Source organism: Kryptolebias marmoratus, linkage group LG3 (assembly GCF_001649575.2).
Source record: "Kryptolebias marmoratus isolate JLee-2015 linkage group LG3, ASM164957v2, whole genome shotgun sequence".
Lineage (NCBI taxonomy): Eukaryota > Metazoa > Chordata > Actinopteri > Cyprinodontiformes > Rivulidae > Kryptolebias > Kryptolebias marmoratus.
In genome coordinates, this window is record NC_051432.1 from 5,696,398 (window position 1) to 5,710,708 (window position 14,311).

At 43.7% G+C, this 14,311-nt stretch overlaps 3 protein-coding genes across 5 annotated transcripts; all 3 read left to right on the forward strand.

The window, feature by feature from the left end:
- The first annotated feature begins 1,622 nt into the window (after nucleotides 1–1,622).
- Nucleotides 1,623–4,792, forward strand: fdx2 (ferredoxin 2). The gene is made up of 5 exons (XM_017430468.3): nucleotides 1,623–1,823; nucleotides 2,142–2,193; nucleotides 3,354–3,460; nucleotides 3,541–3,628; nucleotides 3,711–4,792. The coding sequence occupies exons 1-5, from the start codon at nucleotides 1,637–1,639 to the stop codon at nucleotides 3,865–3,867; spliced, it is 591 nt and encodes a 196-aa protein (XP_017285957.1). The 5' UTR covers nucleotides 1,623–1,636; the 3' UTR covers nucleotides 3,868–4,792.
- Nucleotides 4,793–5,278: 486 nt separating this feature from the next.
- zglp1 (zinc finger GATA like protein 1) lies at nucleotides 5,279–11,281 on the forward strand. Of its 3 annotated transcripts, XM_017430463.3 has the most exons (6): nucleotides 5,279–5,441; nucleotides 6,235–7,629; nucleotides 7,708–7,820; nucleotides 9,364–9,457; nucleotides 10,352–10,501; nucleotides 10,756–11,281. In XM_017430463.3, the coding sequence occupies exons 2-5, from the start codon at nucleotides 6,248–6,250 to the stop codon at nucleotides 10,482–10,484; spliced, it is 1,722 nt and encodes a 573-aa protein (XP_017285952.1). In that variant the 5' UTR covers nucleotides 5,279–5,441; nucleotides 6,235–6,247; the 3' UTR covers nucleotides 10,485–10,501; nucleotides 10,756–11,281. The 3 variants fall into 3 exon arrangements, with proteins under 3 accessions (XP_017285952.1, XP_024864932.1, XP_024864933.1); XM_025009164.2 differs by lacking the exon at nucleotides 10,756–11,281 and having other exon boundaries at nucleotides 5,280–5,441; nucleotides 10,352–10,678; XM_025009165.1 differs by lacking the exons at nucleotides 5,279–5,441; nucleotides 10,756–11,281 and adding an exon at nucleotides 5,492–5,605 and having other exon boundaries at nucleotides 10,352–10,678.
- A 1,630-nt stretch (nucleotides 11,282–12,911) lies between these two features.
- LOC108244349 (forkhead box protein D1-like) lies at nucleotides 12,912–13,904 on the forward strand. The gene has a single exon (XM_017430471.3). The coding sequence runs from the start codon at nucleotides 12,979–12,981 to the stop codon at nucleotides 13,765–13,767; it is 789 nt and encodes a 262-aa protein (XP_017285960.1). The 5' UTR covers nucleotides 12,912–12,978; the 3' UTR covers nucleotides 13,768–13,904.
- The last annotated feature ends 407 nt before the right edge of the window (nucleotides 13,905–14,311 follow it).

Below are 14,311 nucleotides of genomic sequence, written 5' to 3' on the forward strand. Positions count from 1 at the left end.
TAGACTGACTATTAATTGGACTATTAATCTGAGTGTGAATGACTCTTTCCGGTATTACTTTTAAAAATTGGTGCGGTAAACAACATTTTCCAACACTTCAGATGAAACACAGTAAAAAGCAAGTGGAGGTGGATGACCTTAGCTGTCAAACAACAGCTTTAGATTCAGAAGCTTTAAAAGTCATAACATCTCTTCTTAGGCTTCCCACACCACAAGTCTCAGCCGAGGGGAGACTGTTGTATTAAAGTACCTAACGTTGAGCTGTGAGGGACTGGTATACGGGAGGAAATCTTCTGGTTCGAGACGTCTGAATCAGGCTATTTCCTGCAATCGAAGATAAAAGATAAGTGGATGCACAGAATGGATGAGTGAATTGAAAGATAATTTGCGGGCACGAACCAGCTTCCTGACATGACAACAGGTTTAGACATGTCAGGAAGCTGCAGCAACAGAGGCATTACTGAGAAAACATGTTGCACCCACTGCCAAACTATTTTAGGCGTTTGGATTTCAAAATAAAACCATCCATTCAAATCCAATTAAAGTGGTTTTGAAAATAAACAAAATATTTGAGCGTGGGAACTCTTGGATGTTAATATTTCATTACTGAAAGGAGAAATCCAGGTGATAATGTTTTTACCTGTCTGTGTGTGTTTGTCTGACTGTCTGTTAGCAAAATATCTCATCAAAATATCAGTGGATGGTTTTCAATGAAACACCCAAAAAATAATCATTTGGATATACGTCTGCAACTGATTAACTCCTAGAGTAAACCCAAGTCAAAATGGCTGCCACAGCTAATCAGCCTTAGGCAAGACAACAATAGCTGTAACCTTGCCAATTTTATAGATATTGAGCTAAAATTTGATGTGGCAGTAGCTGAGAGTCATTCACAACACATACTCCGAGTGCGTAGACGTTGCGTAAGATTGTGCAAAACATTATTCTCAGAGGTTCACCAAAACAGCTAATGCCATCATCTCCAATCAGAAGCTGATCTTAGATTAAAACTCGGGCATGAAAGGCAGCAGGCGACCTGCATACTTTTAAGAAGTACTAGGCTTTTTAAAGTTTAGTTAAAAACTTTAGTACTGACAGACTTTCATTCTGCATACTGTATGATTTTAACAGAAGACGCAACAAGAAAATAAGTTAAATATATAGTTCATAGATGATGACTCATACTATTATCACCACTTACATTACAGGCATTAAGAAAACTGTAATGGTGTTGCTTATTTTTATCGTTTAAATGTGTTATAGCAGGTTTGCAGACTAGTTTATATGTGGTAGATTTTCAACAAAAACCTAAATAAGTTTTTATTCTGGATGTTATATTTTCACTAGTTTGAAGCACAACATATAAAGGAAGTAAAACACGGAAATATAAAGTCTACCACGTCTCAGTCTGAGCGCGTTTTATTTCTAATTTATTTACCGAATAAAAGTATTTTATCAAAGACGTTTGTGTGGAAGTGTAATTATTACAGTGGGGAGTTTTGCTGAGCAGGTCCATTTAATTTTGTGAAGCAAGAGCGCCCTCTGCTGTCAGAGAAGCACATCACAGCAGGAAGGGCCGTCCTGCCGAAGCGCTTTTCCTATTGGCTACTGTCGGTCACGTGATGAAAACAGAGTCATGGCGGCGTCCGCTGCAGTCCGGACGAGCATGGCGCTGACTTTGAGGTTTAATCGTGTTATCCCGCAGTGTAGCACGTGTCCTCTGTCCAGGTTAAAGAGGTGCATGAACAGCAGAGCTAACACCCAAAGGAGAGGCTCGTTCGACAGCTTCCGGACGATAAATCGACATTTACAGACGAGTATATGTAAGTGATGCTGTTTGCTAACACTTTTAGCACACTTGGTTCGTTCCTTCTTTTGAATTGTTCCTTTCTAAATAACCAATAAACAGGCACGAATTATGTTGACTTTTAATCTCAGTTTGAGTTATTCGCGATGGCCACAATTGGTTCGCAGGTATTATTTTATTTTGAACTCAATTTAATAAAATTTGTGTAACTTTGAATCCAGTGTGAGAAGTTGTGAAACTTCTGCAACAAGTCATGCTTTTCCCTCGGCAGGGTCCCCGGATACGAAACATCCCGTTTCTGACTTTTTTCCCCCCACTTCCTCTGTTTCCAAAGGTCTTCACCAGGGTGAGGAAGGCAGCTCTAACGCGGAGGAGCCAGACGATGTGTGAGTCTACCGGGGCTCTTATTGTGAAGGGATACGGAGCTGACAGGAATTATTCACACTAAAAGCACTCCTGCTATCAAACACAGAAACTGTGAAGTCCAAGTCAGTGAAGGGGTTTTGTAAAATAAAGTGTAAAGTTGGTTAAAATCATAACCAACCCGGTCTGCTTTGTGCAGGGTATACAATGTTGTTCAGGACAAACTTCGTTTTTATTGAACAGCCGTCTCTGGGTTTGCTCAGAGAGTGGCACTAAATTGAGTGCGTCGTTCTTGATTTCTTCAGGTAATTTTGCATTACTTTCATGGGTACGAAAAGAGGTCACTTGTCATCAGATTGGACCCAGCTTGGAGCTGCTCCTAACTCAGGAGTGGGCAATCCTGGTCCTTGAGTACCAGCAGGTTTAATCCGTTTTCCTGCTCCAGCACACCTGATTTGAATCAATGGTTGATTAAGAGGTAATTTAACCACAGAATCAGGTGTGTTGGAGCAGGGAAACAAGTAAAACATGCCCACCCCTGTCCTAACCCCTAATCTTAACCTGTGACACCTATCCCTGACATCAAACCCTAACCTTTACATGCCCAACTTTAACTTAACCCTAGTCAAGGACAGCATAAAGGATAGACAATGGTAGGCACATGAGTATGACAAGGGAATCTAAGTGCAAGATGGGGGTATGAAGTGGTGAAAGTACAAATTACTCAGCACCCTTCTTGAGTCTTAACTCTCATCAGCAAATGCTTTAAATAAAGTTAGGTTAAAAAGCTACATTTTAAAGAGCTGTGTCTTTTTTAAAGATCAGTCTGTTATTTTACATATAAGAGCTGAGCCAAGTTTCTATTATTTATTTTTTTATATGCAAATTGAATGATTGCATTAGACTAAACTGATACCATTACTGAAGCTTCAAGTTACAAATAAAGAAGCCCAGCACTTGTTGGCAGGAAATTCCTGATCATTGTATGTTTGTGATGTTCATGACCAAGACAATTTGTTTAATTTTTTACTTTTCTTTTTGTAATACTCTGCAATGTGACACTCTGAGGACCAAGAAAACGAGACCAATTCTACTTTTCTTCTATTTCTTTTCTAAAGTTCCTCACGTTTGTGTACAAACGGGTAATTTATATATTTTAAATGGTTTGTTGTCTTCCTTTTAGGGTCAACGTGGTGTATATAGATCGGTCCGGCCAGAGGATCCCGGTGAAGGCCAAAGTAGGAGATAATGTTCTCTTTCTGGCTCACAAACATGGAATTGACCTGGAAGGTGAGGGTTTATGCAGTTAAACTGTAGCATGCTGCTGAAATAACTGCATGACATAGATGGGTTTTTGTTGTTGGCATCAGGAGCCTGCGAGGCATCGCTGGCCTGCTCCACCTGCCACGTCTATGTGAGCGCCGCTCATTTCGACAAGCTGCCCGAACCCGAAGAGACGTAAGTACGCCACACTGTACGCTGCCCGATGTGTCGCGGTGAGATGACGGTAAACGCTGACAGACGTCGTCTCGGTTCTCAGGGAGGACGACATGCTCGACATGGCGCCCATGCTTCAGGAGAACTCCCGGCTGGGATGTCAGATCGTTCTCACTCCAGAGCTCGACGGCATGGAGCTCACCCTGCCCAAAGTCACCAGGAACTTCTACGTGGACGGCCACGTTCCTAAACCTCACTGAGTCGAGCTGCGGATGGTGCAGAGTGGAAAGTTGGGCTGGAGAAAGAAAAAAAAAAGAAGGAAAGAAACGTCACGGTGTAAACGAGACACGGCATGTGCTGGTTGAGGGTCGACTGAAAGGATTCTTAGCTTGTGACTCCCAGCACGCCTTACTGACATTTTCCAGTTTCACCAACATCGGGACAGAGCTGCAGATGAGATCGGGCAGAGCCGAACACTACACGAGTGTCGCCGGAGGTGCGATGGTTACATGCAAAACTGTGATGGTATTTATTTATATGGAGCATTCTCCGTCTTCACGGCGCCATTCGGACTCAGACTGCTCAAACATCACAGAGGACCAGAGCCGGCCTCGGTGAACGGAACATTCCTTGTTACAGCTTCTATACGCACAATATCGCAAGGTGGTAATCGTTTTGACCAGTCCATTCTTGTCCTTTTTCACATGTCTCATTGTTCTGCTTTGAATAGCCTTGATTTTTCTGTGTCATATTCATGTGTAGTTGTTGTACTGTTTGAGGAAACGACCCGTAAATGCAATTTCACAAAGGTTTTCGTGCTATACAGCTCCAAAGTCTGACAGAAAAGCCATATTTATCATGAAGTGGGCTAATTTACAACGAACTAAAGTCATTTGAATACATTTCACATACATTTCAAAACATTCAAGTGCACTGTGTTTGAGCTGAAGGTGTTATTTTAAAGAAATCCTTTTAAATGGATCAAGCCCTCTCAGTTGATCTGGTTTAGCTGAGCTTGGATCCAGAGTAGGAAACCTTTCGGTGTTTTTTTGTTTGTTTTGTTTTCTTACCACATCTACCTTTTGACTCAAGTCTACTGTGCTTGTCCAACGTATGCACAGACGAAAGCGAATCGTCTTGTAACTGCGGAGATCGAAAGTGGTGCAATAAAATCTGATTCAGCCATGTTGTTTTTGAGGAGTTTGTTCATTTTGGCCGCATTTCTTCCTGCACAGTAAACCCTGAAGGTTATGGAGTGCCATATCTGCCACTAAAAAGGCAGAACTTGACTAATAATATGCATTAATTAGGGGGTTTCAAGTTATAATTATGAGAGAAAGTCAGTTGTAACTTTAAAACTCGTATTTGCAACTTTGAAAACTCATTAAGAGTTGCAAAGTGGTTACAATGAGGTAATTGAGTTTTAAAGTCAAATTTATGAGTTACAAAGTCATAATTGAGTCATTAATTGATAACTCATAATTATGAGATGCAGCTGTAAAAAGTTTAAAACTGAATTCTGACTAATTTCTATAATTATGAATTTGTATCTTTAGAATTAAGATTTTAAAACTCATTATGACGCACAAATAAGACGTAACATTTGACAGTTTCTCTTTTTTGTGTGTGTCGGAAATGGGCTTCCATACATTGACCCCCAGGTGAAAACCGTGTTGACCTTGTTTCCGCAGCAGCTCGCGGAGGAAACCGGAGGCCCGGGCTGCACTTTTCCGCCCCGTCAGGTGTAATCTGGGCAAACCCAGCACACCTGTGCAGACCCAGAACTCTGTGCGCCGATGGCGGCCGGCTCCGTCTGCAGCTGACAGGTCTGAAGGTGAGCATCCGTGGCGGTCTGTGGGTGGGCTGTGCGCTTTACAGACGGGCCACTCTCAGCTAGCCGGAGAAACCACGACTAAGGGAAGTGAAAAAAGGCCGGCCGAGCATCTTTAAGCAAGATTTTTAACAACGCAGAGCCAACTTTTTTTTCTCTTTTTTTAAGTGAGGCTTAATTTAAAAGTGCTTTACCGAGCATGCTCGTGACAACAGCGTGCTTTCCCCAAAAAAAGGCCTTTACTTTAAATTTTCTTTGTATTTCGTGTACCTTTGCTACTTTAAGACGGCCTAATTAGAGAGAGAAAGAGGGGTTAAAATGGCCGAAAATGCGGGGTGTTTTATGCGAGCACGAGAGCAACACAGGAGCCGCTGCGCTCGCGACCGGCAGGATTTCAAAGAACCGCGAAAACCCGTGGACCTCGGGAGCTAACGGAGGGCCACATTTGGGTTCTAGAACGCGTTTGAGCTCGCGCGTGAGTGCGAACGTTCGTTCCGCTGATCCAGTTGAGTTGGAGTCGGTCAGCTTTTTGTTTGGGCTGTAAATTTGATCTTGCGAGGCTCAAATTATCCCCCAACATTTCCAGCTAGACTGAAATATGTGTCCAATAAAACCTTAAAATGTTCCAAAAATGCATTTTTTTTTAACTTTCAAGCAAATATAAACACTAGCTTATTAGCTACCCCTGCTTTTACTTGTATAAACAAGTAGCTTGCCTATGTTATATTTTCATGTTCTCCTTTAAATGTAGCCTTCATCTTTCTTTTCTCTGTTTTTGTTTTGATTAATGACGCAGAAACTGCCCGAGCATGAGCACTGCGCCCAAGCATGAAGTCGCCTTCATCCAGGAGAACCAGAACAAAGTCGAACATTCTGCTCTCTTCTACCTCTTCCAGGAAGTCTCCAAGCTAGACCCGCCGCTCCACGACAGTTTCCTGGACACAGATCCGCCCTCCAGGTGGCTGAACGAGGTGTCGAAAAGTCGCCGTTTCAGTCACAAAAGGGCAGACGACGATGAGCCTTCGTTTCGGCCCCCCCGCGGTACTTGCAAGTACAGCCTGTCCTGCGTGCTGCCGTACGGTCCCGTGAAGGACGCGAGCGAGAGGGGTGGCGATGTTCCCGAGTCGGACGAGCCGCGCTGCGAATGTGGCAGCAGCCCCTGGAAGGTGCTGAGTCTGATCAACCTGCACTGTGAGCGACTCCTCCATCAAAGAGATGATGAGGAGGACAACTCCACCTCAGCACCGTCAAACGCAGGAACCAGCCAGTCGATGGCCACGTTGGCGCCCCATGCGCCTCCAAACGGCGTAGACGGGGAAAGCGAGCCGTTGCTTCCTGTCTGCGAGGGTCGGGAAAATGCAGCATTTGCTGCAGCCGCGGAAGAGTTGAGGCCGGACTGCTCGGGAGTCCGTCAGCAGCTGCGGTTCGGTGTGAAAGATGCCGATGAAAGCCACGGTGTGAGACTACAGCCTGCAGGGGAAACGGGCCCTCTTACCGCAGAGATGCAAGAAGACGGCCCAGCGGTGTCGTTGCAGCTTCTGTGTAGTTACAGAGAAGAGTTCAGCGTTAACAAACAATTAGAGTGGAACCAGGAGCGTAAGGACGAGTGTTTCTCTGCTAAAGCTGATGATTCAGATGTACTCTTCCTTGAAAAGGAAACTCAGAACTCCTCAACACGTCTGAAGACCCAGATGACTTTCAGTTCAGGTTATAACGCCTGCACGGATCAGTCAAAACTGGACCACAATGCAAACATTACTTTGTCTGCAGAGCTGCCATGTAAGCCCAAGCTACCTCCTCAGAGTGCGGCGCTGCTCTCCTCGCAGACGACACCCCTCATATTTAACAGCGCAGAGAGCTGTCGGTCACCCCCAGGACAAGACGAGGAATTCCCAGCATCCACGCCCAAATGCAGCCACACTTCCACTGACGATACACACCCCGCAGCGGACCAGCCGAAAAGCTCAAGCCGCCACATTTCCCTGACCACATCGCCGCCAGAGCAAAATGAGGAAGCCGATCCTCCTCCTCCTGCCCGCCAGGGTCGAAGCAAGACTCGAAGGAAACAAGCCCACCCCTCCCGCAGTGGTGACATTCAGGACCCGGACTTCCAGGGGGTGACGTTCAGGATCGACGCAGCGCTGGACGACACCAGGGAGCAGTGCCGGCTGCTCATAACCTCGAAATACAGGTGAAGACGGCTTTCTTTCTGTTGTTTCAACCATGCTTTTACAACGTTGTCCGTCATTATTGTTTGCTCCCATCACAGCAAGGAGCTCGGCAGAGGCGTGCGAAAACCCAAGCAGAGGACGCGAACGTCACAGAAGTCACTTAAAGCCAGCAGCTCAGATGAAGAAAATGACCTCACAGCTGCTGTCCTGAGTAAGGAACACCAGAGTAACTGATGTGATTCAAACACGGCAAAGAAACTCCCTGAAATGGCAAAACTTCAGGGTAGTATCTCACTGAGCTGCGACTATTGGAGGCTAATTGGTGAAATGGGCAGATTTCTCGTTGCAGTCTCACTGAACTCTGTCTGTGACCAGCGAGCCACATTGAAAATCACAGCTTATTCTCTTGTGCACAGCATGCAAAACTGTAGTCTGGACCATGCGTGTTATATCGTTGTCCACATTATTCCCACCCTGGCATCCACCGCCATGTTTAGGAGTTATTCTATATTTGAGAAAAGCAGATAGGCAGAAAATCAGTTCTTTAAATTATTCATCATCTGTGTGGTTTTTAGAGCTGGACGTTTGGTGATGTTTTCTATAATCTCCCAAGCAGGTGTCAAAATACAGCTCTAGCGCTGAAGGGTTTCTGGGAACTAAACTGAAGCGTGTTTGAGACGCTTACAAAAACTCTGTGACTATTTGGAGTGGAAATTTGTGGCACAGAGTCTGTGATTATGTTCAGAGTTCAAACGACAAGCCTTGGAGATTCACTCGAGGAAACTAAGAACCCCCCACAAATGTTCTGAGTCGTTCTGTAGACTCCTTCCCTGCCGTTCTAGTTGCCAACCGGTGCAGCCCAGTGAGATGCTTTTAGAGCCAGAATTGAAACCGTAAATGTCAGAGGAACTGACTGAGCAAAAGGCTTTGTGAGGAGTATAAACGGGATATCTTAATGCCGTCACAGCTTAATCTAAAATAAAACGGTGTCCTTTACTTGAAAAGAATCAGAAGCTGAGGAAAAGTGTTAAACATGTCGTCTGTAATGCCAGTTTTCTCTACTAGATGGCGCCACCACTCCGCTTCTTACTGAGACGAAAGGATCAGAAAATACAATATTCCTTTAGTTGTACTGCACTTGAAGCTAGGCATTGTACTTAAAAACAAATGATTGTAATGTCGCACAGAACTATGGGTTTAATATGGGCACTGGGGAGTTGTGCTGATTATTAAGTCAAATCGACCTCTGATAACGCCTGCTGTTGTGTTTAGGATGCAGCAGTTTGTTACTGAGGGGGCTTTTTATTGCAGTTGGTGTCATGTGTGAGGAGAGACACATGAAGCTGTAATAAATGCAGTCTAAATGAATAAATGACACAGATTTAAACTGATAAATAAAGTTAGCCACATTATAAATAATAACACGAGTATCAAAATGTTACCTTTTCAGATTTATTTCTCTAAATGTTTATTCAATAATTTTAGACTAAACATAATTACAATTAAACAAGTTTTTGGCCTTTAGATAGTTTTATGTTACAATATCCCAGAAATGATGCGTCTCAATCACAAAATGTTGCCTCAGTATGTTCATTTAAACACGTTAACCATCTAAATCTGAACATTATGTCACTAAAGCTGATTCATTATAGCATAACCAGTACTTTTTTATGAATAAGAACCTGATACTGGAAAATAACTGTTTTAGAGTAATAAATAAAACCTAATATATGCATACATTCTGTTTTTTCTAGAAAACAAAGTCTGTGCGTCGTGCTGCACCAGGAAGACCCCCATGTGGAGAGACGCGGAGGACGGGACGCCGCTCTGCAACGCCTGTGGAATAAGGTGGGTCACGGGAAAAACCCTCACATCAAGCTCAGCATTGGGGCTGATCTGTCATCAGGACTGTACCACTGAGGGGAATGTGGGATTAGTTGGCAAGAAAATGGTAATCGTTAGCATATATATATATTTACACACACACTTATTTCTAGTTAAACACCCTGAAAGGTTATTTCAAATAAACAGTTTAGTTTTATGCTAAAACACTTTTTACAAGTTAGAAGTAGCACCTAGTTATGCAGAATAAAAGGCCACAAATAACAACATGGAATTAAAGTTTAGAGTTTAGTGACACAAGTTAATATAAGACTTTCAGCTGTGCCTGTTGGGTAAATAAAGAAATGTTTTTAAAGTAGTAATGTTTTTTGTGACTGTGGTTTTATCAGCCATTTCATGATGCTAATGCTAGCTGCTAGCTCTGGAGGCATTAGTTTGAAGTCTCTAGTTTGGCATTGATATTTAAATTAGCGTCTTTGTAATTATGGTTTGCATTGTGCAGATTTGAACTTTAGATTTCAGGCAATTGCATAGATAATAGTTTGGAAAAAAGAAACGCAATAAAAATGGAGAGGTGAATTTCAAAAACCTTTAGATTAATTCTTCCAGTTTTATGTTTTTAAAGTTTGTTAATTTTATCCAGTTTTTTTTTGCACTATATCCTTAACAGAATCTCATTTTATAAACTCGCTGTATCTGTGCCACAATTAATCCTTACAAAATGATGTAAAATACTCCACACTGCCTTTTTTGTTGAACATAAGTTTGCTCTGTAGAACCTGCATCAGCAGTCCGAAATGTTTATTTATTTATTTGTTTAAATGTTTGGATTGATTTTAAAGCTGTCACCCTTCTGGACAGCTTTAATCCCATTGTTATTCTTTTGTCCAACTTTTAAAGGTATAAGAAGTACAGAGTGCGCTGTGTCAAATGCTGGCATATTCCTCGGAAAGAAGGAAACTCCAACTCCCGCTGCCTGAAGTGTGGAAACTTTGTGAAACTGACCTCAGCTCAGCGGAAACATTCCTCTTAGACGACATCCAAACTCAGGTTTTTATATCGACTTGTGATAAAAGCGTCAGCTCAAGGCAACTCTCACTGCTCTTATACTTCTTACTCGTTTACAGTTTAGTACAGAGGTGGATATGAAAATGGAGGGGAAAAAATGTAAAAAAAAAAAAATTCTCTGAAATTCTGTGTTTAAATCTTTAAAACTTGAAGACAAAATCCCAAGAGATTATTGCCACAATTTCTCTTGTTTGTGGAATTAATTTTTTTTCTTTCTTTTTTCATCTTGCATAAAGTCTAAATCTACAAAGATCCACCTCGGTTCCACTCACAGCTTTTCTGGAGAAACTGAAAATGTTTTGGGACAAATAAACGAGCCAGTAGGCGCGTTTAATAGAAAGTTTCGTCGGGATTGTTGGTTTTCTTCATCCTAACGGCTTCCCTGCATCCTGGGTGGGAATGATCGGCGGCGCTCAACTGTTTTTGTGCCGGTGCTAATCTTCCAGCTCCGTTCACCGTTATTAATTTAAAAAATATTAACCTTTGACCTTGACAGAGACTCTGTCAGCTGAGCCTTGATTTGCATGCAGCTGCAGGAGTTTAATTCAGTTTATTTTGTGGTGTGGTTCTGTTTATTTGTTGAAGTTATGTTTGTTCAGAATATATTTTGCTGGTTTAATTGGTGCACTGTTTTGTTGCTTTCTCTGAGACAGAAGCAGAGTTTTGTGTGAGTTTGCGTGGGTTTTGGTTTGTATTAAATTCAAAACGAAACGTACGTTTCCCAGTTTGTTTTTCGTGTGTAAATAAAGCCTGCAGCCGACATAAATCCACTGCTGTAATTGCAATGATTATAGAATAAAATAATGGTTTCAGAGGGGAGTGCAGATTAGACTAGAGGTAAGTAAGAAACTCTCTGTAATGAGACTTCCCACAGTTTCCTCTGGCCCTCCAAGTGGGTGGCCTGGAGCGGCACGATACAGCGCAGCCTTTATGCCAAAAAGGGTTACGTCTTCTCAAGAGTTACCTCTCTCGCCGCCAGCCAAACCACCTAAAAGAGGAATGCTGACAGAAATGATCACTGTGCAAGCAAAGCAACATAAAACAGAGGAACACGAGCTGCAGAAGAATTCACATTTCTGAGCTCACCTGCTGCAGTCCCTCACAACTCGACGAAAACCAGGTTTTCTTTTTATTTGGTCAGACTGCTTGTTTCAGCCATTTTGGTCAGACTGCTTGGACTGTAATAAATCATACTATTACATTTCAAGAACCATGTGTTCATGTTCTACATTTGGTCAATCCAACAGAATCTCCCAGGCCCACAGCTGATTTAGTTTATGGTAATGACAGCAGAGGAAGGGAGGAGAATCTGGGTTAACCACAATTAATATTGTCATTGAAATATTATCTTATTAAGCAGACAAGTGCCATTAAGATTACAGATCTTTTTCAAGGGAGGCCTGGGCCTGAAGGCAGCCGAACATGCAGGGTTTTAGACTGTGGGAGGAAACCCACGCAAACACGAGGAGAACATGTAAACTCCACAACCCGGGGCTTGAACCCACGACCACCTTTTTGTGAGGCAACAGTGCTAACCACTATACCATTGTGCTGCGTAAATATAAATGAACAATTGCACATTGTCGTTCTAATATTGTGCAACCATAGTTTTGGTCAAACCTCATTAATGACCTTAATTGTGATCTGCTGTGATCTTGTGCTCAGAGTAGCTGCTGAAGACGACTCATCTACTGTGATGCCAACATTTAGCTCAGTATCTGTACATTTAAATGAGTTATAGCCATTTTTGCTAAGCTTGATTAGCTGTGGCAGCCATCTTCAACGTGGTTGAACCCCCAGCCCCCCCCAAAAAAAGGTTCATCAGCTGTAGATGTGGACCCAGTGGTTACTTTCAGAGTTTCATTAAAATACGTCCAGTGGTTCAGGAGATATTTTGCAGAGACTGTCAAAAACTGGACCTCCTCTAGCTTTTGGTGGCGGGCGACAATAAAAACCTGTATTGGTTTCTAACTTTGTTGAATGGGAAATGAGGACTTTTTTTTTTTTTAAGTATTGTTTTCAAGACACATTTTCTTACATATCAGTGGTTCCCAAACTTTTCAGCTTCCGACTCAGAAAAACTGAAACCTTGTGACTGAATTGTTGCTAAAAAAAAAAAAAAAAAGCTAAACAAACAGTAAACAGCTTAAACTTGTTTTATGCTGCTTGTATGGATTTGTGACTTGTTTCTAGCTTTTTTTTATTTGACCTCCTGGGCTCATCGTGCCCCCTCCCTCCCCAAACACACACACACTCTCTCTTAGGGATGATCTGAAAGTGTTTTTGTCAGAGCTGCAGCTGTTTTGATGAAGATGCTGTCAGGAGGAGGAGGAGGACTTCTAGAGGGAGAAAGGAGGTGAAGTCTAGGAGTCGGATGACCCGGGGGGTGGTGGGTCGGGGGGTGTGAATGAAAGGGGAGAAGGACCTTGGACCTTGGAAGGATCTCGGACCTTGGACGCATGGAGGAGACGGACGGTGACGCCGACCATGTGAGGAGCATGGGGTTTCCGGAGTTCCCTGAAGGCGGCGCAGACCCGACACGCGCGTCCCGTCCATTCCCTGCGGTCCCGCAGGGAGGACTCCGGACCCGGGACGGTCCTGGCAGGAGAGGCGCCTGTAAGCCTCCGTATTCGTACATCGCCCTGATCACCATGGCCATCCTGCAGAGCCCGGAGAAGAGGCTGACCCTGAGTCAGATCTGTGACTTCATCAGCCGCCGCTTCCCCTACTACCGGGACCGCTTCCCGGCGTGGCAGAACTCCATCCGTCACAACCTGTCCCTGAACGACTGCTTCGTCAAAATCCCACGGGAGCCCGGCAATCCCGGGAAGGGGAACTACTGGACCCTGGACCCCATGTCGGCGGATATGTTCGCAAACGGCAGCTTCCTGCGCAGGCGGAAGCGCTTCAAGCGGCTGCGCTCCTCCCGCGGGGCGCACAGGGAGCGCGGGCCGGAGCCCGGTTCTCCCGCTGCGGCCCTCGGGTTCGGACTCCGCCGGCCCGATCTGAGCCTGGAGCCGGACACGGGGGGGGTTCTGGGTCAGCGGGCTCTCCCCGGCATCCTCCCGGCGCTGTCCTCGCTCCTCTGCAGGGGGTCCCTGTTCGTGTTGGAACACCTGGAGCCGGACCGGTGCGTCCCGGTCCAGTGTTTGGCCCCGAACTCTCTGCTGTCTCCTGCTGCGCTGCACGGACTGGTTCCTGGCGGCCTGTCTCCCCATCAGACCTTCAGCCGGCTCAGTTTAAGATGAGCTGACTGACCTGGGACATTTCCCTCTCTGCATGAGGGCCACAAACAGGGATTTAAGCTTTTCACTTGTTTTTTATCATGGTTTATCCTTCTTATTTTAGTCTCTTTTTTATTTGAAATAAATAAAAAAGATTGGTGTCATTGTGTGTAATTTAATTTTAACAAGTTTTTCTTAATATCTGTCATTTTCATTGGCCAATTAGAAAATAAGAGGAAACTAGAGAAGTTGCATTTCCTGCGAAAATGCAGTGTGAATGCTTTTTTTGCTGAATGATTTTGCTGAAAGCGGCTGAAGATATGCTGAACAGCTGAAGTTTAATGAAAACGCAAAAAGTGAAACAGTAGCTAATTTGAAGAAGATTTGCATAAGATAGAAGAACAAAAGCTGAAAGAGGCAGAAATTAGTTTAAAAAGCTGAAGTTAGTTGAAACAAGCTGAAAATGAGAAGAACAAAGCCGAAATTAGCTGAAAGAAGCAGAAACAACAAAAAGGAAAAAGCTGAAATGATCCTGAAAAAAAATTGTCATCTTTAAGCCCATAGAGCA

Coding starts and splice junctions, on each gene's coding strand:
- fdx2 (XM_017430468.3), top strand. CDS start 1,637: ATGGCGGCGTCCGCTGCAGTCCGGACGAGCATGGCGCTGACTTTGAGG. Junction 2,194..3,353: donor GCGGAGGAGCCAGACGATGT/GTGAGTCTACCG, acceptor TCTTCCTTTTAG/GGTCAACGTGGTGTATATAG. Junction 3,461..3,540: donor ACATGGAATTGACCTGGAAG/GTGAGGGTTTAT, acceptor TGTTGGCATCAG/GAGCCTGCGAGGCATCGCTG.
- zglp1 (XM_017430463.3), top strand. CDS start 6,248: ATGAGCACTGCGCCCAAGCATGAAGTCGCCTTCATCCAGGAGAACCAG. Junction 7,630..7,707: donor CTCATAACCTCGAAATACAG/GTGAAGACGGCT, acceptor CTCCCATCACAG/CAAGGAGCTCGGCAGAGGCG. Junction 7,821..9,363: donor CCTCACAGCTGCTGTCCTGA/GTAAGGAACACC, acceptor TGTTTTTTCTAG/AAAACAAAGTCTGTGCGTCG.
- LOC108244349 (XM_017430471.3), top strand. CDS start 12,979: ATGGAGGAGACGGACGGTGACGCCGACCATGTGAGGAGCATGGGGTTT.